This window comes from Mobula birostris, chromosome 2 (genome assembly GCF_030028105.1).
Source record: "Mobula birostris isolate sMobBir1 chromosome 2, sMobBir1.hap1, whole genome shotgun sequence".
Taxonomy (NCBI): domain Eukaryota; kingdom Metazoa; phylum Chordata; class Chondrichthyes; order Myliobatiformes; family Myliobatidae; genus Mobula; species Mobula birostris.
Window position 1 is genome coordinate 155368274 of NC_092371.1, and position 26131 is coordinate 155394404.

Genomic DNA, 26131 nt, shown 5'->3' on the forward strand with positions numbered 1-26131 from the left:
TTGAACTCCATCTGCCACTTCTCAGCCCAGTTTTGCATCCCATCAATGTCCCGCTGTAACCTCTGACAGCCCTCCACGCTATCCACAACCTTCACACTATCCATTATCACCATCCTCCACACTATACACAAGATCTAGTAAAAATTTACAACCTCTTAAGGCTGATAGAATAAAACTTTTCCTATTACAATAAATGTAGTAAGTCTGACTTAAATGTTGGAGTGTAGGTTTGGATCTCTCCTGTACACTTACAAATGCTGCAATGAGTTACGACTGAACTTCTACAGCTTTAAGATCTGTGTAAAATAATGGTCTTACACCAGCTACTCGATATTAAGACTTAAAAACAGTCATGCTGACCTATTTTCACACTAAATCTTAAGTCAGAAAGCACTGCAGATGAAGGAAATCTGAAATACAAATGGAAAATGCTGAAAAATACTCAGCAGGTCAGGCAACAGCTGTGGAAAGAGAAATGGTCAACATTTTGACCCCGTGACTCTTCATCAGAAATGAGAACAACATATCTCAAATCTCTTACTATCTCTTCTTTCAATTAGTCCTGACGAAGGGTCTCGGCCCAAAACATCGACTATACTGCTTCCTATAGATGCTGCCTGGCCTGCTGCTGCATTCCACCAGCATTTTGTGTGCGTTGCTACAACATACATAAAAGTTAGCTTTCAGTAGAAGGTAAGGGAGGGTTATGTAGAACAAGGGGAATGGCTTAAAGGCAGCAGGTACCAGCACATAAGTTCTAGCTGGTCTACATAACACCTTAAGATTGGGGAACCTGTCTGGCAGGCCGGTCTTAGTGAAGCAGACTTATCCTGTATTTTTCATTTTCTCTTTTCTTCTCATTAACAACACATTACACACACCAAGCAGCTTATGAGCTGGTGACTGTCATCATAAGACCACTTCAACTCTTCCTCTCACAGATGTTCTCTCTCCTAGTTTCTATCCCACTGAAAACTACATTGCATCTTTCTTTCTAACTTGGCCATGGACAGTCCAAAGCCCAGCTGTGAAAGAAGGAGGGGTAGGCATGGAGCCAGCAACCCCATCCCGTAGAATTCCAGTACTACAGAAATGCCAACAGAATCTACCAAGACCTCATCCCTGGGAGAGAAAGGACCTTTGCTTAGATGATGTATAGATGGGCTACACCTGCACTGAAAGACTGGCCCAGGACAGAGGACCCTGGTGAGCTGTTGTCAGCAACCTACGCCCCAGCAGGGGTGATGGGCATAAGACAACAAAATTTTCTTTCTCTTAGCTTTGACATTGAGTCACAGGCCTAAAAAATAGTGTGTCTTTTCCCATAGTTGCTGCCTGACCTGCTGAAGTATTTGTGGCATTTTCCATTATTACTTCAGATTTTTTGCATCTGCTTATTTTCATTTTTGGTTATTAGACTTACATTATTCATTAATAAATACAAAGTATTCTCTCAGAGCAGACCTGTTCTATAGTTCAGAACACACACAAATAATAATAAATGCAAAGGACAACCTCTTTAAAAGACTTCAGTTTGTGAAACTGAGACAATAATGTCTGCCAGGGCAAAACTGATTGTATTAGGCACGTACCTTTATCTGTTTACAAAGATCTGCAAGTCTAGCATCAACATCAATCTCCTCTGAAAAATAAAGCCTACATTAAAATGCAATTAACGATTAGAAAAGCAAACACCATAAAAATAAAATGTTAAGATGTATGTTAAAATTTGATTATCGGAATTCAAAACAAATCTTTAAAATGCATTTTAAGAGATTCACACAATTTTCTCTCAATTTGTTTGATCATTGCATTGTAATGTACTTTTAAAAATCAAATTAATTATTCTGGAACAAATCATCTACAGAAGACGATGAAGATTTACTGTGAGAAGTTACATTAGACATACCTATTAAGGCGTCCCTCTGTGCTCTTGGATATTTTCTTCTGAGAAGTCGTTCATAAAGGACCTGCATGTTGGTCATGGCTAGTCATAGGATTGTACACATGTGCTTGTTACTTAACCTCTTTTAAAACTACACCCATCAATTTGTCTAAAGATTAGTTATGGAATTGCAACACTCAAATTGAACCACCACAGTCAAAGCTTTCAGCACTTAAATTTATTATGTGAGCTTGAGCTTGAGCTATCGTTCTTGTAATATCAAAGCCAAGCAAAAGATTAGCAGACATATATAAACAAGAATTTATTAGTTCAGTGTTTTTCTGTTAAAGATTCTCACAACAGTACACTCAGCAAATATTCACTGTAATACATTTCTCTAAAATATACAACATATAAGTGGACATATTATAGAAGTTTGAGAAAGCTAGCAGCCATAAACCATGCAAAGAGTATTAGAAATTTAATTAAAAGGGTCATCGAAAATGGCAGTATTAGCCATAAAAAAATCAACCATAAATTTTCATGTAGCTCATGGAACTGAAGTCACTAATAAACTACGATTTCAAACAACATTTTAAAGTTGCATGCTCCTTTAAGATTTATAGCCTGTTGCTTATAGGTTAAGGGGTAATTTTAATTGAAAAAGATGACATCCTATTGTTCAGACGGTACTGAAAGAGGTTTCACTTGGTGATGTGTGCAAAGACATAGTAAATGTCTGTCATGAAAAGATAAATTCTTCTTCCTGAAGTCAAGCCAAATACCACTTCTATCCATAAAATGTTACAACAAAGTGTTCATCATATGTCAGCTCATCTCAATCTTCCTTGCCTGAGCTTTGCAATGAGGAGACTTTGATGTCAAGACTGTGAAGTATCTGGCTTTCTGCTCCACTGTTGCACTCAGCAGAGTTGAGGAAAAGCACCTAAAGAACTGAGATGGACTTCACATTCAGTCCCTCAATTATTTATCAGCCATGGTTGATATATTGTATGTTATGCAGCTCCATTTATTCGGATAGAACTGTCAACATTAATATAAACATGTAAATGCTTTCTTGTTTTATTTTAAGAATTATAAAGTCATAGACTGTATAGTATAAAATCTGGCCCATCAGCCCACCTTGTTCATGCTGGCCTCTTTGCCCACCTATTCTTAGGTTATCTGCCTGCATTTAGAATTGAATTTTTTTGTCTTGCCTATTTAAATGTCTGTCTAATACCTCTTAAACATAGTAAATGTATCTGATGATGCCATCTTTCTGACACTTAATGACTTTAATTAGGTTTATACTATTTAAGTGCATTTTTACATATTTGTAATTTGAAAATTATTTAAAAACAGTTCAGAAAGATTTTAAATGTCACTTGATAATCAACTAAAACAGTTAAAAATATCTTTAACAACAGCAAGTTGTCAAAAGATCACAAAGGCAGCTCAGGTGTGGATCCTCCAAGTGAGTCACAGCTGCCAGTCAGAACCCATTCATCTTCTTGGGATGACTACTGGAATGTGGTTTGAAGGAGATTTGCGCAAGTGGGGCAACAAAAGATAAGTGCAATAAAGCCTGTATCGATACACAAAGATGAGTGGGTGGCTGGAGAGCCAAATGTAAGGAATGGATTGTTGAAGTTTTTTTTAAGTACATGAAAACACTTCGGCAAAATATAATAAATATTGCAAATCTGAAACATCAACAGAAATTGTTTGAAATATTCACAGACCATGTAGAACCCGAGGGCAAAGAAACAGTTAACGTTTCTGGCTAGTGTAAAAAGACAAGGCTATTTTATGAAAGTGCAAAAGGATCATATAACAAAAACAATGCCCAATAAAGGGTTGGATGAAGTGGTAATAGGCTGAAATATTGCCCAAATTAAGGAAAATGGTTCACCGTTTACAATGTTGTCCAGACTTGTTTTCAATTACTTGTCAAGATGTGGCACCCATTCCTAATTGCTCTTGAAAAGGTGATGGTAAATTGTTTTTTGAACTGTTTCCAACCTTCTGATAGTATCTACCAGAATTTAGTCACAGCAAAACTGAACAATGCCCTGCTATAACCTCTGATAACCTGCCACACTACCCACACCACCCCCAACCTTTGCATCATCAACAAATTAACTAACCAATCCCTCCATTTCCTTATCCAGGTCATTTATAAAAACCACAAAGAGAAGGGGTTCCAGAACAGATCCCTGAGGCACATCACTGGTCACCGAACTCCATGCAGAAAATGACTCTGCCTTCTGTGGGCAAGCCAATTCTGAATCCACAAAGCAATGTCCCCTTGGATCCCATGCCTCCTAACTTTCTCGATAAGCCTTCGATGGGCTACTTTATCAAACATCTTGCTGAAATCCACATACACTACATCTACTGCTCTACCTTCATCAATGTGTTTAGTCACATCCTCAAAAAATTCAATCAGGCTCGTAAGGCACGACCTACCTTTGACAAAGCTATGCTGACTATTCCTAATCATATTATGCCTCTCTAAATGTTCATAAATCCTGCCTCTCAGGATCTTTTCCATCAACTTACTAACTACTGAAGTAAGACTCACTGGCCGATAATTTCCTAGGCTGTCTCTACTCCCTTTCTTGAATAAGGGAACAACATCCACAACCCTCCAATCCTCCGGAATCTCTTCCGTCCCCATTGATGATGCAAAGATCATCGCCTGAGGCTCAGCAATCTCCTCCCTCGCCTCCCACAGTAGCCTGGGGTACATCTCATCCGGTCCCAGTGGCTTATCTAACTTGATGCTTTCCAAAAGCTCCAGCACATCCTCTTTCTTCATATCTATATGCTCAAGCTTTTCAATTCGCTCTAAGTCATCCCTACAATCGCCAAGATCCTTTTCCGTAGTGACTACTGAAGGAAAGTATTCATTAAGTACCTCTGCTATCTCCTCCGGTTCCATACACATTTTTTCCACTGTCACACTTGATTGGTCCTATTCCCTCAAGTCTCACCCTCTTGCTCTTCACATACTTGTGGAATGCCTTGGGGTTTTCCTTAATCCTTCTCATGGCCCCTTCTGGCTCTTCTAATTTCATTCTTAAGCTCCTTCCTGCTAGCCTTATAATCTTCTGGATCTCTATCATTACCTAGTTTTTTGAACCTTTTGTAAGCTCTTCTTTTCTTCTTGACTAGACTTACAACAGCCTTTGTACACCACGGTTCCTGTATCCTGCCATCCTTTCCATGTCTCATTAGAATGTACCTATGCAGAACTCCACGCAATTATCCCCTGAACATTTGCCACATTTCTGCCATACATTTCCCTGAAAACATCTGTTCCCAATTTATGCTTCCAAGTTCCTGCCTGATCGCCTCATATTTCCCCTTACTCCAATTAAATGTTTCCCTAACTTGTCTGTTCCTATCCCTCTCCAATGCTATGGTAAAGGAGATAGAATTGTAATCACTATCTCCAAAATGCTCTCCCACTGAGAGATCTGACACCTGAGCAGGTTCATTTCCCAATACCAGATGAAGAACAGCCTCTCCTCTTGTAGGCTTTTTTACATATTGTGTCAAGAAACCTTTCTGAACACACCTAACAAACTCCACCCCATCTAAACCCCTTGCTCTAGGGAGATGTCAATCAATATTTAGGAAACTAAAATCTCCCACCACAATAACCCTGTTATTATTACACCTTTCCAGAATCTGTCTCCCTACCTGCTCCTCAATGTCTCTGTTACTATTGGGTGGTTTATAAAAAAAAGCCCTGCAGAGTTATCGGCCCCTTCCTGTTCATAACTTCCACCCACAGAGACTCCGTAGACAATCCCTCCATGACTTCCTCCTTTTCTGCAGCTGTAACACTCACTCTGATCAGCAGTGCCACATCCCCACCTCTTTTGGCTCCCTCCCTGTCCTTTCTGAAACAGCTAAAGCCTGGCACTCTGTAGCCATTCCTGTCCCTGAGCCATCCAAAGTCTCTGTAATGGCCACAACATCACAGCTCCAAGTACTGATCCACACTCTAAGCTCATCTGCTTTGTTCATAATACTCCTTGCATTAAAATAGACACATCTCAATCTATCGGTCTGAGTGCATCCTTTCTCTATCACCTGCCTATCTTCCCTCTCACACTGTCTACAAGCTTTCTCTATTTGTGAGCCAACTGCCCCTTCCTCCATCTCTTAAGTTCAGTTCCCACCCCCCAGCAACTCTAGTTTAAACTCTCCCCAATAGCCTTAGCAAACCTCCCAGCCAGGATATTGGACTCCCTCGGATTCAAGTGCAACCCGTCCTTTTTGTACAGGTTATGCCTGCTCTAAAAGAGGTCCCAATGATCCAGAAATCGGAATCCCTGAGCCACGTATTTTCCCTCCACCTCATTCTATTGCTATACTCACTGTCACGTGGCACAAGCAGTAATCCTGAGATTACTACCTTTGAGGTCCTGCTTCTCAACTTTCTTCCTAACTCCCTGTTGTCTGTTTTCAGGGCCTCCTCCCTTTTCCTACCTATATCGTTGGTACCAATATGTACCACGACCTTTGGCTGTTCAGTTTCCCACTTCAGGATATTGTGGACGCGATCAGAAACGTCTCTGACCATGGTACCTGGGAGGCAAACTACCATCCATGCTTCTTTCCTGCGTCCACAGAATCACCTGTCTGACCCCCTAACTACAGAGTCCCCTATCACTGCTGCCATCCTCTTCCTTTCCCTACCCTTCTGAGCCACAGGGCCAGACTCTACGCCAGATGCGTGGCCACTGTTGCCTCCCCCAGGAAGGTGACAGTAACACAAATAACCATGTGTTACAACAGTGTGTGCAGAGGCGCATCACTGAACGCACAACACTTCAAACCTTGAAGTGGATGGATTTCAGCAGCAGAAGACCACGAACATACACTCAGTGGCTACTTTATTAGGTACAGGAAGTACCTAGTAAAGTGAGCACTGAGTGTAAAAAGACCGCTTTTATGCTTGTTTCCATTAATATCGCATTCCTTGCAGTATATCTGAAGAACTGACTGAATTAAAAGAGGTTTAAAAAATAGAGTTTAAAAGAGTTAAGAAATTAGACAGCAACAAGAGAGGATTAAATAATTTAATATATTCATTGGTAAAATAGATAAATGAGTAATTTCAAAGGAGTCAAGAATTATGGGGTCCAGGAAGGGAACAGTCGCCAAGAACAGGTTTGTCATAGTGACTGATACAGAGGCTATTGTGTTCCTCTCATGTTCTACAAAGGGTAAAGATCAGGAATTTCCTTGATGATGAATTTGTTCTTGCCCAGAAGAAACCAACATTAAAAAAACTTCCTGTTGACTCAATACTAGGTACTGATGCCAGCTTTGTCCCAGCTGAGGTGATACGATGTTGGTGAATGGAGGAGGATAATCGTGTAACCTTGTAGGATCAGAGTCCAGACGCAGGAGCTCAATTTCAGCTCTTTCATTCAGGACAGGGGCCATCAAAAGTGACAAACTTCAATGGGTAATCAAGATGCTAGAGTGATCCTAGAGTTACAATTTAAGAATCTGAATGTCTTGGCCAGAATCAAAAATTCTGTTCCCCATATATTTTGTCTCCATTTTGCCTCAGGCTCACTCAGCTCACTTTTGTTTAGGGGAAGCAGCCTTCGGCCCTGCCAAACTGGGTAATCAAGTCTGTGTAGATGCTGTGTGATGTACCCCACCACGCCAAATTAAAGACAGTACACCATATGCGATTAAGTGATTACACTTTATAGATCTTACTGGAACTATGTAATTAATAGAGATACAATATAAAAGTAAAAGGTGCCAAACTTATCAAAGTTCAACCACTTCATGCACAACCGTTGGAGCTCAATTAGGAGAGTCTTCTTTCCACCATTTGATCCCCTCCGACCTCCTCGACGAACCACGGTGGTCGACCAGAGCGCGTCCAGCACGTCCTTCCTCTTCGGTTCTCCTTCAGAAAAGCCCTGGGCCTTGGACTCCCATCTTATAGCATCTCTCTCATCACGTTTTCTCTCTCTGTCCCCATTCTGCCCAAAGCCCGTGAAAACAATAGCTTACAGACACACAAGAAAGAATAACATCTATCCCAACTGGTTGGTAAATGAATACAATTCTCATTATCAGTAATTATAACCCAAACAAGCTGCTACCGTTAACTCAGCAGTTAACATTACAGAGAAGCCATTTTATTAGACTTAGCAGTAACATAAAAGAAGAAACCCCTTACACACCATATCCACAGTTGTGGAGAACAGGAAGGTATAGGGTTTTTAAGAGAACCTTTTCAGTGCCAGGATGGTGGTGGTTCAGGTTAAATCTGTCCAGGATCTCTCCTATTGTGGACAGGAAGTAAATCTTCCTGTAGTTTGCAGTTGGTTTTGTTTCCTTTCTTGTAGATTATCTCAAGGGTCATGCTCTTCAGGAATGGCTGGAGATGGACGATAACTGGGAGGAGTCTGATACATGTTGAAAGCTGCTGCCATAATTGAGCTCTGGATGCTTACCTTTTTTTTAAACCCCAAAGGCTTTATTGCTATGCACCTGCATGATGGCTTCAACTCTTAAATGGATAATGATTTGCCAAGGAAGTCCTCCACAGTGTTATGAGACAGCTTGAAGGGCTTCCTATGAAATGCTGGATTTACATTTGTGGATTCTGAATACTGACAGATGCCATCATCTTTCCTAAGGAATAAGGAGGTGTCATGTGATTGAATGCAATTTTGTTTGATGCAGTAGGGTTTATAGGTTGACCAGAAAGAAGTAACATGTGATGTGGTGGTCTTCATAGTCCTGAATTTCATTTGCTACCTTCACTGGTTAGTTGTCTACCACATCACAAAAGCAGTTCGACTTTAGCCTTCATTTGGAAGTATGTAGATATAGGATGGCTTTGCCTTCTGATGAAGGAAATTCACTTCAAATCAAAAAGATCATGAATCCGAGTGCCATTGGTGTGGAATGAATCCTGGTCTCATAGCAACAAGAACTATCATTGGGATCACAGTAGAATTTTGCCCAGACAATACAGCATTATGTTCACAACAGTGGAGTATTAGTTTTAAAAAAGATTTGATGAAGTGTGTGATCAGCCTTTTGCTGACATGCAAGAAGTGCTATGCTAATCTAGTTCCTGCCAGAAAAGCCAGCTGTCCATTCAGGTACTACGGTTTAATTTCCTTTTCCAGAAGATGTAACCCTAGAAAATTGCTAATTACCAAACTGCTGTTCCTTCCTGGCAAGTGAGGTTTTGATAAAGGTCGAAATGTTGTTGCTGTGTTTCTGTAGCTCTTGAGGACAATGACATCTTTCCATGCATTTACTCTATAGGTTATCATTGAGTGTCCTCACATTCTAAGTTCAGAAGTTTAGCCTTCTCACATTACAACCACAGCAATAGTGGTTTAGTTGCACACAAGAGAAACTCTGCAGATGCTGGAAATCCGAGCAACACACACACAAAATGCTGGAGGAACTCAGCAGGCCAGGCAGCATCTATGGGAAAATGTACAGTTGACGTTTCGGGCCGAAACCCTTCGGCAGGACACAGTTTCTGAACCGGGAGAAATAGGATGGCCTTCAGTTCTCTGCAAAAGTCTTAGGCACATATATATAGCTAGGGTGCCTCAGACTTTTGTATAGTATGACATTTGACAACGTGCAGGTGCAGACACACCTAACCCTAATAAAACAGGCAAGGTCATTTGATTCCAAACAATTGCTTTATTGATCATTACAGAAGATCTCTCTGGTGCTTCCTGCTCCCTCTCCTTTCCCTAACTATGATCCCCCTTTTTGCATGCTCAGTCCACTATGGAGACCCATATCAGAATTGTATATCATCACTCACGTCATGAAATTGTTTTTTGCAGTATCAGTAGTGTAATAGATAAAATTACTACAGTACTGTGCGAATGTCTTGGGTTCCCTAGATGTAAATATATGCCTGATATATTTGCTCAGTACTGTATGTTTGAGGCAACTTCTCTCGTTCTCCCAACACACCCACCCCAAAAGTTGGGGTGAAAAGAAGGTACTTTGAAGAGGGCTGCTCAGTTGTGGATGTGGATGCTGAAGGATACCCTCTGTTCTGGAACAGGTTTAAGACAGTCATCATGCATCTGCTGCCACCATGCAGATATTTTGGTTGAACATCTCCAGGAATCGTAGGATTGTTCCTATCACCAGTATTCGACCAGTACAGGACTTCTTCCACATTCAAGCTTTTAGAGCAACAGCTTTTTCTGCCTGTTCCTCCTGTCAGTTGATTTTGGATCATGAGTGGTCCTACCCTAGAAGTGTGAACTTCAGACAATATGAAGCACCATAGCAGTGTAGTGGTTAGCACAATACTATTATAACTCAGGGCCTTCCGGAGTTCAGATTCCAATTCTGGTGCCATTCTGCAAGAAGTCACTGTACATCCTTCTCGTACAATGCAGGAGTTTTCCATGATGACCTCCTACAGTCCAAAGATGTACCAGGTAGGTTAATTAGTTATTGTAATTTGTCCTGTGATTAGGTTAGGGGTTGCTGGGTTGACGTGGCGCAAAGGGCTGGAAGAACCTACTCTGAGTTGTATGGCTAAAAATAAAAACAATATTTCTGTGTCTTTGAGACTTCTCCATTATGATAAACAACCCACTGCCCCGTAATGTATCATGTGGAAGTCTTCACTGCAGAATGAAAGTTTACCAATATTAAAGTTTATTTAAAATTCATAGATGGACATTCAAAATCTTGTCTCATGTCCAAAACTGGAGATATTTCCCAATTACTTTATACATGTTTCTAGAGTTCTTGGAAAAAGTCTTAGATATAACCTTAAGTTTTCACATCAAGGCTAGAATGCCATTAGAATTCCACAGTGATAACAGCAGCTTCCTGAGATGGCAACGTTTAGTAGTAACTTGCATTGAACTAAATGTAATTAATTATGAGAAACCAGGATTCAGAGTGCTGTAACAGAAATTGTTTTCTCATGTTTGTGTCCTGAACATTTAAACTTTGCCAGATTATTTTTCTTTGAATGTGAATAGTTAGAACAATATTAAACTTAATTAGAAAAAAATCTTAAATGATATAATATCCAAGTCAACCTCTAAACTTGAAAACTACTATATGAATAAACATTTATGTTTCAGGCTTGATTCATTTATTGCTGAGGATAGTTTTTGCTTCCCTGCATGAATTCCAAGCAGCATTCATTTCAACTATTAAAGTAGAACACTAGTGAAGTTAGCACAAGATATTTCTTGCTGTGTTTACTTCTTGGAAGTAAAATTCTGCACCAAGTTTTAAAGAGTAATATCAAATCCATATTTCCCAACTGAATCAATCCAACTGATTGTGCAATTAATGACTAACAAACTAAATCTGTTTAGCTAACTTTATAAACAAGGCACACTTTTAATGCCTTCACATTTCTGTCTTGTTCTAATAGTAATGCTTTTCACTAGACTGAATTTTGGCATTGATTTGTTTATTGAGGAAAGACTCAATGGACTGGGCCAACACTGTCAAGTGTAGAAGTAAATTTGTCAACTGTACAAATCTCTTAATAGGATTGACAAGGTAGGTGGCAGAGATTAGAATAAATATCTTAACCCACAGGGAACTCCCAATTGAATAAAACTGTACGATGTTCAGTTGCTTGATATAGTCAGAAAATCAACAGTTCTGAGGCAAGAGATGCAAGCTGTCAATGAGGCAGGGGATTAGCCAAGTGGCCTTCTCCTGCTTCTATTTCTCATGTTCTTTTGTCTGGTTCAGAAAATCATAACAACATAAGAGATAGGAGCAGGAATTGGCCATCTGGCCCAACAAGCCTGCACCACCATTCAATAAGATCAGGCTGATCGGGCCATGGACTCATCTCCACCTTCCTGCCTTTTCCCCATAACCTTTAAATCCCCTACTAAGCAACAATCATGAGCTCATGCCATTCCAAGATGAACGGATGTCGAGAACATCTACTTTTATGTGAGACATTAAACCCAGTAACTACTTAAGCTCTCCGTTAAGTAAAAAAGTTTCAGAGAAATTATTTGAAGAGATCAAGAAACTTTCAAAGATCAAACGACATTTCATTTACTTTAGTTTATGGAATTAACTGATGTAAATGAGTTGCTACATACATCTATCAACATCAAAGTGATGTAGAAAGAAAAAATGATTGGCAGTGAAATACTAGGTGTTCATAAAAGTTGTCAATTGGGTGCATTTTCCCCCACTTTTGACAAGGAACCATGGTTGACGAATGATATGGAACATCTAATCAAGAGGGAGAAAGAAACTTACTTAAAGTTTTAGGAAGCAAGGATCAGACAGGACTGTAGAAAGTTATGAGGTAGCCAAGAAGCAGCTGAAGACATAGGAGAGCTAGAAGGGGGCATGATAAGGCCTTGGCAAGTAGGATTAAGGGAAACCCCAAGGCGTTCTACGCGTACGTGGAGGTAAGACAATCAGGGATAGAAGAGCAAACATACGTCTTGAATCAATGGAGGTATGGAAGTCCTTAATGAACATTTTACTTCAATATTCACCAGTAAAAAGGACCTTGATGTTTTGTGAGGACAGCGTAAAACAGATTGATATGTTTGAACATATCAAATTTGCTGGAACTTTTGAAAAACTTTAAGATAGACAAGTCCCTGGGGCCAGATAGGATATACCAGGTTACTACATGAAGCAAGGGAAAGGACTGCTGCACCTTTGGTGACGTTCTTTGCATCCTCACTGGCTACAGTAATAGTACCAGATGTTATTCCTTTGTTCAAATGTTATTGCTTTGTTCAAGAAAGGGTGTAGGGATAACCCTAGGAATTATTGACCAATGAGTCTTACTTCAGTGGTGAGCAAATTATTGAAGATTCTTAGTCAGGATTTACGAGCATTTGACGAAGCTTTGTGAAGAAGCAGGTTATGCCTCATGAGCCCGATTGAATTATTTTAGGATATGACAAAGCACATTGACGAAGGTAGAGCAGTGGGTTTGCTGTATATGGTGTTTGATAAGGTTCCCCATCTTATTCTCATTCAGAAAGTTAGGAGGCATGCGACTCGGGGAAACTTGGCTATGTGGATACAGAATTGTCTTGCCCATAGAAGGTAGGTGGTAGTAATGGATCATATTCTGCCTGGAGTTCAGCAACCAGTGGTGTTCCACAGGGATCTGTTCTTGGACCCCTGCTCTTTGTGATTTATATAAATGCTTAGATTAGGAAGTGGAAGGGTGGGTTAGTAAGGTTGCAGATGACATGAAGGTTGGTGATGTTCAAGAGCAGCAAGGTAATATTGCAAACCTATAAAACACTGACAAAAAGCTGGTTAAATCACACTTAAAATATTGTGTTCAGTTTTGGTTGCCTCATTACAGGAAGGTTGCAGGGGAGATTTGCTAGGATGCTGCTTGCAGTAGATGGATTGTCCTGAGCGAGGTAGGGCTTTTCTCTTTGGGGTGAAGAAGAGCGAGAGGTGACTTCGTAAGAGGTATACAAAATGATAAGAGGCAAAGATCAAGTGGATAGCCAGAGACTTTTTCCCATGGCAGAGATGGTTAATACAGGGGGTATAATTTTAAGATGATAGGAGGAAAGTATAATGAGATGTTCTGTACAGAGAGTGGTGGATGTGTGGAATGCACTGCTGGAGGTGGTGGTAGAGGAAACCACATTACAGGCATTTAAGAAACTCTTAGATAGGCACATGGATGATAGATAAATGGTGGGCTATATAGAAGGGAAGGGTTAGATTGATCTTTGAGACACAACATTGTGAGTCTAAGGGCCTGCACTGTGCTGTAATGTTCTATGTTCCCTTCCTTTTGTTTTAAGTAGAGTTAAGATTGATTGAGATAGTTCTGTATGAAGACTTGCTTTCTGTCACAACTTTTATCTCATGAGTTCTCACAATCACTGCTCATAATTGAGCCCCACAGTTACCTAGAATGCAGGAAATAAAGTAGGATTAACCACAGAAGTAATGAGATGTCTCGTTAATGAAGATTATTTTATATCCAAAGAAATTTCATGGGCAAGAGCATAATGGCAGTTTTAACACTTCCTTTAAACAAGGCACATCTGCACAGGATTCTCAATAAAAAGATACTGTAAGTATCTACAAACGTAGGTATGATGAAAGCTGGAGGTAGTAAAACAAGGTGAATTACAGGCTAAATGGCAATAACTTGCTGTAAATTTTGAGATTATCCCATGTTGTGATTTGATTTTCAAATCAATTCACATGCTGTAATACATAATTATTAACATAATCTAAAAAAAGATAATTTGTACCAACGTTTTGTCCTTTTGCAAACACTGAAATTAATAACTGAAAAACAATAGACTTTTGCAGTGCGCAGGGTTGGTGCATAAAGTTTAAATCAGTTTCTTGCTGTGCACAGAAGTGGTATCAAAAGCTTAAGAGGTTAGTTATATCATTGCTTAGCAGCTGTTCATAGAATCTGCAACAAGGACAAATAAATAGAAAAGCCTATTAAATTATCTGAAATAAATGAATGTTAAGAAGAATTTTGAAAGTCTAAGACATTGTTTGCTTTATTTGGAGTAGGATGCTCTGCTCTTTCTTGGCACATTGTGGCATGGTTAACAAATGCATGAAAAAAAAAACAAAGAATTATTTCAAGGATCACTGTTGTCACTGAGAGAAAAGCATCATATTATGGTATCTTGATTACTTAGTGGCACAAGTTTGTCACTGAATTTAACCCAGAAATGGCTATTGTGGAATATGTTGTTGAACAGTTTCTCTCCAGATAGCAATTTAGCCCAAAAATTATATTTTGTAAATATTATCTTTTTGGTCAATATAAGCATCCCAAACCCAAGAACTAGAGTTGGACCTGAGGTAGGTCACAGAAGGGCAAGGATACTTCAAATGTTCCAAATGGTTCTGTATCAGTGACAATCTTTGAATGCGATATGAGGTATGAGGATTAAGTGATCATGTAAGGATTTCTTCCTAATCTTCTTGGATTCTTTTCATCTGTAACATCTACTTATATAAAATATCACACTGATTAATTGTTAAATATCAAGCAAAAAGCACAGAACAGAAATGTTGGGCATATTCAGTGCGTTAGGCAGCATCTGGAGACGGAGTGAGCAAGAGAGTTATGTTTACTGTTGATGGTGTATGAATGATAAAAGGACAAGATCTGTAATGGAAACTTTTGCTCTCCACAAATGTTGCTTGACCTCCTGACTATTTACAACATTTTAGTTAATGCCAAAATTGTGCCACAAAAGGAAACAATAACATTTTTGTTTAGCCAGAGTAATTAAGTATTATCCCGCCATTTCATTTTTGATGACTAAATTTAAATTCAACATTGATACAAGGTCTAGTAGATTAACCTCTGGGGCCAATCAACATCCCACGTAAAATGAGCAGGCAGCCTCAGTCTAGCAACAATTAAAAATAATTCATATTTGGTTTTGAGAGAAATTAAATTATACTTAAAAGTCAGATAAGATCAATAAAGTGAACTTATACCTGTTAGTGAAATAGCAGACATTACCATTTTATTCTCAGAATTTAAAGGAGTTTGAGGAAATATATAAAGTATAACACACAATACCAGTTTGTATTAAATACACCAATTTTCAACACATTAAAGAAAGCCTAAGAAAAAGTGATTTTTAAATAATTAGATGTGAAATATTTTTATAAAATATTTTAGTGAAAACCTGATTCTGATTCTCCAAAATATAAATGTGATTAAAGGGATTTAAAATTCAAGACAAAGCACTTTCTCAATGAAGAACAGAAATCTAGCACAATACACTTTCTTACTGAATACAAAATAGACGCCGTTACAAAAACTGCAGTCAATAAGAGATGAATTTCACCAAACACCCAGAATTGTTTGTCTTTGTCAATCTGCATTAGTTTGTTCTATAAACACTGAATTTGTACAAATGAAAAATAATGTGCAGGACAAGGATTTGACAAGTAAACTTACTGAAATAAAATATGTATTGATATACAAAAGGCCCTAACTAATACAGTTAATATTTCTGCAAACATCTTTTAGTCTTTAGTTCAAGAAAATGTTTAACTGCTATGTTTAAATGTTATTCCTCAGATTCACATCTTGAGAAAAGAACATGTGAGAAGAGGGTATAATATTCTATTTGTTATTACCTTCAGATTTAATGATGAAATATACCATTTTACCTAGATAACTGTATTCCTAGCCTACTAAAATCCAACAGTGCTGCTCCCCACTTTCTGAGAAAGATACTGGATTTCAATGGCTTTCAGAAATATAAAGAATAAAAGAAAGGCAAGAGTGGATATTGGACAACTGGAAAAGGACACTGGAGAAGTAATAATGAGACACAAAGAAATGGCAGATGGACTTTGCCAAGTTTTTTTGCATCAGTCTTCACTGTGAAAGACACTAACAGTATGCCATAAATTCAAGCATATTAGGGGGCAGAAGTGAGTGTAGTCACTATTACTAAGGAGAAGGTGGTTGGGAAGCTGAAAGGTCTGAAGGCAGACAAGTCAACTGAACCAGATGGACTACATCCTAGGGTTCTGAAAGAGGTAGCTGAAGAAATTGTGGAGACATTAGCAGTGATCTTTCAAGAATCACTAGATCCTGGAGAATTGGAAAATTGCAAATGTCACTCCACTCTAAGAAGGGTGGAAGGCCGAAGAAAGGAAATAATAGCCCAGTCAGCCTGATTTCAGAGGTTGGGAAGATTCCATTATTAAGATGAGTTTTTGGGATACTTGGAGGCACATGATAAAATAGGCCAAAGTCAGCATGGTTTCCTAAAGGGGTTCTCTTGCCTGAGAAATCTGTTGGAATTTTTGCAGAAATAACAAGCAGGATAGACAAAGGAGAGTCAGAGGATATTGCTTACTTGGATTTTCAGAAGGCCTTTGACAAGGTGCTGCACATGAGGCTACTTAACAAGATCATGGTACTAGAGGAAAGATACTAGTATGAACAAAGAAGTGGTGATGAAATATCATGTATGGTCATGCACTTTGATCGAAGAAATAAAGGCGCAGACTATTTTCTAAATGGGGAGAAAATTCCAAGATCAGAGGTGCAAAGGGACTTGGGAGTACTCATGCAGGATTCCCTAAAAGTTAACTTGCAGGTTGAGTTGGTAGGGAGGAAGGCAAGTTAAATGTTAGGATTTATTTCAAGGAGACTAGAACATAAAAGCAAGGATGTAATGCTGAGGCTTTATAAGGCATTGCTAAGACTGCAGTTGGAGCATTGTGAACAGCTTTGGGCCCTTATCTAAGAAAACGTGCTGGGGAGATGGTCCAAAGTAGGCTCATGAGTATGATTCTGGGAATGAAAGGTTCACATACGAGGCATGTTTGATGACTCTGGGTCTGTACTTCCTGGAATTTAGAAGAATGAAGGGTATCTCACTGAAACCTATTGAATATTGAAAGTCCTAAATAGGATGGATTTGGGGAGGATGTTTCCTATAGTGGGGGGATTTGGGATCAAAGAGCACCTTCTCAGAATAGAGAGGTGACCATTTGGAATAGCAAAGGAATTTCTTCAGCCAGAGGGTAATGAATCAGTGGAATTCACTGCCACAGATGGCTGTGGAGGTCAAGTATTTGGCTGTATGTAAAGCGGTAGTTGATAGGTTCTTGATTAGTCAGGGCATCAAAGGTTACAAAAAGGAGGGAGAATGGGGTTGAGAGGGATAATAAATCAGCCATAATGGAATGGCAGAGCAGACTCAAAGGGCTGAATGGCCTAATTCTGCTATGTCTTATGGTCTAAAAATGGGGTTAATAAGAAATCAAAGAATTAAAGTACCAATAAGGTACCAAAACATGCCCTTTTATTCCTTGAGGTTTCTTTAGTCACAGATCTCTTGCTTAGTCTAGAGTGCTTGTTTCAAGATCTCCAAATATCATTCTACTATTTTGATATCAAAATGATTCTAATACCACATAGATTCTGAATCTGTGATGTACAAACTTTCGTTCAGTATCTGACACACTTAAGTATTACACCTTTAATGTCACTTCTGTGCTTCACTTCACTTGGCTTCAGCCTTAGCTACCTGATTGTTACTGGAGGGCCTGTACTCATGAACTGCTGCCTGTGGGGTACACTTGGAAACTATGCTTGGCCTACATTCTGCACCATTATAAGGTGACACAACATCAGCTCCCACAAGTGGACTATGACGCTGTTCTTATTTTCTCCCAAAACTTTGTTAACTCCAATTTTAGATGAGAAAGACAGCCAATCTTACATGATCTCCAAATTATTTTGCTTACACACTGAAAAGCAAAGCAAGTGATTTTCATATCCTTGTATCTTCTCCCTGGTGACTATTTCAAACTGAAGTAAATTGTTTGCAAACTCTTCAGTCTGAATACATACTCCCTAAATGTTCCACTCCAGCAATGCCAATTCCTACCTGGACGTCAGCCATCTATGGATCAAAATCTTTGACAAATACATGATTATCAATTTTACCCTCAACAATTTCAAGAGCTATCTTGAGATCTACTATCCTCCAATAAAAGAAAATAAAAGTAGTTACTGGAAATCAGAAAATAAAATAGAAATGCTGCAAATTTTTAGCAGATCAGGCCGCATCTGTGGAAAAGAGGCAAAATTAACATTTCAGATCAAAGAGCCTTCATCAAAACTGGGAAGACGACAAGAGGAGTGTGTTAAGCTGCAGGATGGGTGGAGTGGAGGTGGGGCTGGTGTATCTGATAGGGTAAAACTGGGGTGACATGAGGATAAGCCATAAACAAGGTTATCTAGTCAATGAGTGAATGGGAGCAGTTAAGAGAGTGAGCACATAGACAGAAGAACATTGATAAAAGAAGGTTAGGAGTAGGCAAATGCAAAGCAGGGAGACATGCCCTGCAGGATAGATGCAGTGCAGCTGGGCATGCACCCTACTCCCAGAGGTAATAAAGAGAAAAGAGGGGAGAAAAGATACCAAACAAACTGATATTACAGGAGGATGACTAATACAGAAATCAAGTTACCTGAAGTTGCAGTATTCAATATCAAGTCCAGAAAAATAGCCAGGGAAAGAGTAGACCCATTAGGGACAACAGGGGGAACCTGTACATGGAGCCAGAAGATATAGGTGAGGTCCCAAATGAATACTTTTCATTAGTATTCAGAAAGGAAAAGGATGCTGTCAGCAAAGAGGAAGGTGAAATTCTAGCACAAGTTTCCATAAATAAACGATGACTTAGTGGACTTAAATGTAATAAGTCCCCAATCTACTACGGGAAGGGGAAAGAGTGCTACCACTTTAAATGAGATTTTTATACCCTGACTGGTCAGAGGTGACACATCAGATATATCTAGAGGACTTTGTCAAGAAGGGCAGCAGGGAAAAGTCTGGCAATAACAGTCCCAAGAAGCTAATGTCAGTGGTGGGAAAGTCACCAGAAAAAATACTGAGAAAAAGGATTAATTATCACTTGGAAAGGGAGGAATGGATCGGAGATAGCCAGCATGGCTTTGTCAAGGGCAGTTCTTATTTCAGATTGGTCAAGCCTTTAAGGCTGTAACAATGTGTATTTATGAGGAGAGTGTAGTAGATGTAGTTTACATGGACTTAATTAAGGGCTTTGACATAGTCCCATGAAGAAGACTGGTCCAAAAGGTTAGGTTCTATTGAATTCAAGCCAAACCGGGTCAAATTCTGGCTTAGTAACAGGAGACAGGGTAATGATAGAGGGTAGGTTTTTTTTGATTGGATGATTGTAACAAGTGGTGTTCCACAAGGATTGGTGCGTAGATCCTTGCTGTTTACAATATATGTGAACGACTTGGTTCAGAATATAGCAGCTAGTGAATCAGGCCGAAGACCTTAAGAAGGAAGGAGAAAGGAGACAAAACAAGTTGTTGAGCTGCAAGCTAGGTGATCACTTTAAGGCACAGCTGAATTCACACTGAGCTTATTGTTTTCCATCTCACTCTGCAATATTGGTCTGTGGCTTCCTGTACTGTTACAATGAGGCCCATCATAACTTATAACAAACATCACCTCATCTTCCATTTGGGCAAGTTGCAGCCTTCTGGACTCAATATTGAATACTACAAATACAGGCAATTTGATTCCCATCTGTATTTCGTTGTCCATTTATGATTTTGACTCAGTTTGTTTGTGTTTCTTTTTACTTTGGAAGCGGACAATACACCTTGCCTGTCCTGCTGCGCTTGTCTCCCTGCTCCAGATTTCACAACGCCCACATTCTTTACTATATGTTTTCACTCTCCAATCACTCCCATTTACTCTGATAACTTTGTTTACAGCTAATCCGCAGGGTAAAATCAGGGTGACCATATCAGAGACATCCCCTCTCCCATCCTTACTATATTTTAACAAGCTCCTTTTGTCTCCTTAGTTCTATCAAAGGGCCCTCACCATGAAAAGTCAGTTGTTTCTTTCCACATTTGACCTGACCTACTGAGTACTTCTTGCATTTTCTACTTTTAATCACCCTCCAGTAAATCTTGAGTTATCCAAACCTCTGATGCCTATATTGTATTCATGTATTAGTACATAGACCAAATCCTGATTATTCATCACAATTTTCCTGATCCTCATTGCTTTCAATTTAAAATTACTACCCTTTTGTTCTAATAGTCTTCCTCTTCCGTTCAAATTCCATTCACTACACTACTCTACCCCCTTGTCTTTATATATGCTCCATTCCTCTAATTCATCAATAGCTTTCAATTCTTGATTCTAATACATTGAGGTGGTTTCTTTTTCCTCATTATTTTATTATTTGCAGTGTTGTTGTCTCGACAGTAAGAGTTCTTCCCTTAAACTTCCCAAACCCCCTGACAATACTAAGGAGATCTTTAAAATGACTTATGACTTTGGTCACCCTTCTCAATAGCTTGTTTGACACAATGCCAAATGTTACTACAAAGAAAGAATCCACTGAATAAATCCATCTTGAGCTTTTTGAAAAGGCAAGTTAGTTCTCCGGCTGTTTTAAAGCAAATCCCTAATTCCTGACTGAACAAAGTTACATTCATTTTCACCAAGCACTCAACAGGAATTGTTGCTTATAATTAATCGGTCCATGTAAAAGATTATTTTCTTGTTACTTTTATTCTTTAGCCAACCAGCTTAAACCTGTACCCTCCATGTCTCAACACTTCAATCAACGCAAGAAATTTCCCTTTGTGCACATGTAATGGAGTCAGCAAGATTTTGAGCATTTTTATCAATTCTCTCGTAACATTCTCTGCTCCAAGGAGAACAATCTAGCTTCTTCAATTTAGCTAGGCAACTTATCCATCATGGCCTGGAATGTTGTAGGTGCGCAACTCCATCATAGTCAGGAAAATGTACAGGTATATGGCCAGAGGGTGTTGGTAGAAGGGCCAGGTGTACAGATGGGTAGAAACAGCCAGGTATGTGGGTAAAACATAGTAGAGACCTGGCCAAGAGAGATGCAGCCTGGTGAGGCACAGGTATGCAGATAAAGCATGATCTGGATTGAAGTTCACTGTGAATACGGAGTGCAGCTGGGAAGTACACCAAATATTTGTACAGAGAGTGGACAGGAATAAGGCCAGGTGTGTGACTAGAGCATTGTGGCAAAAGAAGGCTTCATGTAAAATAACAAGGAGTATACCTGGTTCAGAACACACAAATGTAATTCAGCATTCAGCACATTCAGTGGGACTGTGAGGGGAGCCTGGAAGTGGAGGCCGTACTTATATTGGCAGCTTTCATTTTAAATGTGAAAATTTATCAGTCAATTACTGTTAATAGTATATTGACCTGTAACTGTTTCTCTCTCCACTGATGCTTTCTGACCTACTGTGTGGTTTCAGCACTGTTTTTATTTCAGATTTCCAACATTTGCAGTTTTCTGATTTTCAATGAACTAGTACATTATGTAAATATTAATCTGGTCAGCATTGGAGTGAAATTCATAATTCAAAAAGAGAAATTTAAATTATCTACTTACCCAATTCCATCCTGCGAGATGAAGGCAATTCTTTAGTGACCACAACAAAATAGTTGAAAAGGCCCTTATAAGCCAGTAGTAAGCTTGAACAAAGATTATAATGGAAATTGTAGGCATGTTGCATGCAGGTTTCTGGTACCACAAAGTTGCTTCCCTGTAAATGAAGCAAATACACAGAAATTAATTCTAATCATTGAAATTCCTTAACTAGGAGATATAGTTAGATTACAAAATATTGTATGGAATAGTCTTAGTTAATGGGAACCACATGCACAATTCCTCCTGCACTCTAAACTCCATAAAAATTCAGTACAAGATTAATAAATCAACCTGTCTCTTTTGTACAGTGTTATTGGAGTAGTTAGATTAAAGTTTAAAACCAGACAGCCTAGGTTTAAGGTGAGAGATAAAATATTTAAAGGGGACGTGAAAGGCAGGTTTTTCCACAAAGAGGACGGTAGGTATACAGAATAAACTGCCAGAAGGTAGAAATTATTAAGATACCATGTTTGAAGGACATTCAAACGGGTAAATGGATCATAACAGTTCAGTGGGATATGTGCCAGATGTCAGAAAATTGGACAAGCTCAGGAAGACATCTTGGTTAGTATGAATGAGTTGGCCAAAGAACTTGTTTCTGTGTTGTATAACACTATGACTTCAATATCCTGGTGAATCTTTTCTGTACTCTCTCTACTGCTACTGATTCTTTTCTGTACTGTAGCAACCAGAACTGTACACAGTACTCCAAGGTTTAACCAATGTTTGTGCAGGTACATGATGTGTCAACCCTTTTACTCGATATCTCAGCCTATGAAGGCAAGCATTCTTAATGCTTCCTTCACTCCTCTATCCACCTATGTTGCCAGTTCCAGTAAACTATGGACTTGTATCCTAAGTTTTCTCTGTATATCAATGCTTAAGTCCTTGCTTTTTATTACGTCCTGCCAGAATCCGATTTCCCAGAGTGCACAGCTTCACACTTTCAGATTAAGTTCCATCTGTCACTGCTCCACTCAGCTTTCCAGATGATCTATGTGCTGCTGTATCCTTAAAAATACATTTTTCATTATCTATGATTCCACAAATCCTTATGCTATCTGCAAAATTACTAATCAAACTACCTACATCTTGAAGCCAAATCATTTGTTGTAAATAACAAAGATCCCAGCACCAATACCCTTGACACAACATGTTATGGAGACATGTTTCTAGTTTTTCAAACCTCCAGTTAGAAAAACACTCACCCACCACTAGACTGTCTCTTATCATCAAGAAATTTTTTGAATTTTCAACATATCTCTCATTCCTTGTGACCTGTTTACATGTTGGACCTTGTCAAAGCCTTACTGATGTCTATCACTCTGCCTTCATCAATTTTCTTAGCTACTTCCTCAAAAAAAATCAAATTTTGAGAGACATAATCTTTAAGCCTAGTCAGAGATTCAGCACCCACACAGGTTAAGTTTCATTACCTTCGTCTCCAAGAAACAAGGTTGTATGAGGATGAAATAACTATTAAATGTTGCACTATTAGTGTCTGAGAAATAACTTGCAGTACATTTAAACAAGAACACGAAAGGCTGAAAAAAAACCTCTGCAGGTCAGGTAGCATCAATGGGATGAAAACAGGCAAAATTTCAAGTCTGTGATCTTTTGTCAGACTGGGTACAAGACAGACTTACATTAATTTTTAGTCAGAGAATACAGGAGAGGAATGTGTACAACAAAGCTAGGACAAGTCAAAAAGTTTCAATTGGATAGTTACCACATATTAAACTTCCTGATCTGGTTTATTATTGTCATGTGCACTGAAGTACAGTGAAAAACTGTTTTGCTTGTCATCCATTCAGATCATTTCATTATATCACCCCATTGAGTTAGTACAAGGGAAAATAGTAACCCACAATGCAGAATAGATATTACAGAGTAGATTACAGATGGGGTAGTGCGATGCAGGCAGACAATCCACGATGAGGTGGATTGTGAGATCAATCTTATTTTACAAGAGTTCAAAAGTTCTATAACAGCAGGACAGAAGCTGTCCTTGAGCCTGGTGACAGGTGCTTTCAGGCTTTTGTATCATCTGCCTGTTGGGAAGGAGGAGTAAACAGAACGTCCAGCGTGGGAGGAGTCAGAGTAGTATAGTAGATATAGGCCCTTCGGCCCAACCAGTTCATGCCAATTACCATGACCATCCAATCAGTTTCAATTTCTTGTCTTTGGTCCATATTCCTCTTAGCCTTATCCCTCCATGTCCTTCTTAAGTGGAACTACTGTACTTGCCTCAACCAGTTCCTTTGGCAGTTTGTTGCATACATTTACCAGCCTTTATATGAAAAAGTTGCCTCTCAGGTTCCTTTAAGATCTTTGTACATTCATTTTAAATCTACACGCCCTCTCCCCAATGTTTTGGACTCCCTTACCACCTTATCTATGCCTCTCATAATTAAAGACATTTCTATAAGGTTAGCTCTTATTCTCCTACTTTTCCAAGGAATAAAGACGTAGCTTCAACCTCTCTCACCCTCATAAATATTTTCTGCGCTCTTTCCAGCTTATCTACGTCTTCCCTAGAACAGTGATTAAAACTGTACACAGTATTCCAAATATAGCCTTACCACAACTTACACCATTGCATGCAAGTTCCAACTACTGTACAGAGTGATGTAGGATACCACTTTCATCACTGTCCTTGATTATGTTGATTATGGTTGGTTGATTTACTGAGGCAGCAAGAAACGTAGACAGTCCATGCACTGTAGGCTACTATTTGTATCTCCAATTCTCTGCAGTTTCTAGCAGTCTTGGACCAAGCAGTTGTGATTCATCTGGATCAAGGGTTCACAAACATTTTTTATGCCAAGGACCCCTACCATTAACCAAGGGATCTGTGAACCCCAGGTTGGGAACCCCTGATCTAGATAGAATGCTTTCAATGGTGCATCTTTCAACAGCTGAGGGTCGATGGGGACATGTCAATTTCTTTAGCCTCCTGAGAGTAGAGGCACTAGTACTTTATTGGTCCTGGCATCTATGTGGTTGGACCAAAACAGGCTACTGGTGATGCTTATTTCAAGGAAGTTTAAGCTCTCAACCCTCTTGACCTTCGCACCAGTGACATAAATAGGAGTTTGTGCATCACCCCACTTTCTGAAGCGAATGAACAGCTCCTTTGTTTTGCTGACTTTGACAGAAAGGTTGTGTCATGACACCATGTCACGTGGCTCTCTATCTCCTTCCTGTGCTCTTACACGCTGTTATGTGACATTCATCCCACTATGATGGTGTCATCTGCAATCTTGCAGATGGAGCTGGAACTGAATCTGCCATGCTGGAATAAAGCAGGAGTCTGAGGTTGTTGCCTTATGGAACAGCAGTGCTGAGGATAACCATGGTGGAGGTGTAACTGCCTATCCTTAATGACCGCATTTATCAGTCAGGAAGTCAAGGATCAAGTTGTAAAAGGAGTGTTGAGTCCCAAGTATAGAAGTTTGGAGATGAGTTTGCTTGGTATTACAGTATTCAAGGTGAAGCTGTAGTCAGTAAATAGTTATCAGCATTGCACTGGTAAAGAGAATCAGAATCAGGTTTATTATCACTGGCATGTGACATGAAATTTATTAACTTAGCAGCAGCAGTTCAATGCAACACATAATCTAGCAGAGAGAAAAAATAAATAAAACAACAATAATAATAATAATAGTAATAATGAATAAACAAGTAAATCAAGTACATATATTGAATAGATTTTAAAAAATGTGCAAAAACAGAAACACTATATATGAAAAAAAAGTGAGGTGATGTCCAAAGCTTCAATGTCCATTTAGGAATCAATGGCAGAGGGGAAGAAGCTGTTTCTGAATCGCTGAGTGTGTGCCTTCAGGTTTCTGTACCTCCTACCTGATGGTAACAGTGAGAAAAGGGCATGCCCTGGGTGCTGGACGTCCTTAATAATAGACGCTACCTCTCTGAGACACTGCTCCCTAAAGATGTCCTGGCATCATAAAGATGCATAAAGAACGGTAATGAGTTGTAATGGAAAAGTTTGGGAACCTGCCCAGTACGCCAAACTTATACCAGTAGGATAACAGAAATTGAGCCAACATGATTAGAAATTTGTTTAGTTGGGATTTGATTATTAATTTACTTTTACACAGCATTGTTAGCCAGAAGGGCTGCTCCTGTGCTGTACAGCCTACAATCTACGATATAAAAACAAAGTGGAAAAGGCTGAACAAAAAAAACTCCGCATCT

General features: G+C 39.2%; 1 protein-coding gene across 8 annotated transcripts in view; it reads right to left on the minus strand.

Moving 5' to 3' along the window:
• Nucleotides 1-26131, minus strand: part of fam135a (family with sequence similarity 135 member A) — a 120414-nt gene that overhangs the window by 47774 nt on the left and 46509 nt on the right. For 6 of the 8 annotated variants that reach the window (XR_011884553.1, XM_072250432.1, XM_072250445.1 and 3 more), the window contains exons 9-11: nt 21875-22028; nt 1910-1987; nt 1593-1642 (exon numbers count right to left, since the gene is read on the minus strand). Coding sequence is in view for 7 of the 8 variants with exons in the window: in XM_072250432.1 (XP_072106533.1) it covers nt 1593-1642; nt 1910-1987; nt 21875-22028 (282 nt within the window). In the remaining variant the exon portion in view is untranslated. The remainder of the gene's footprint in view (nt 1-1592; nt 1643-1909; nt 1988-21874; nt 22029-26131) is intronic. The other 2 variants (XM_072250461.1, XM_072250438.1) reach the window with 2 other exon arrangements.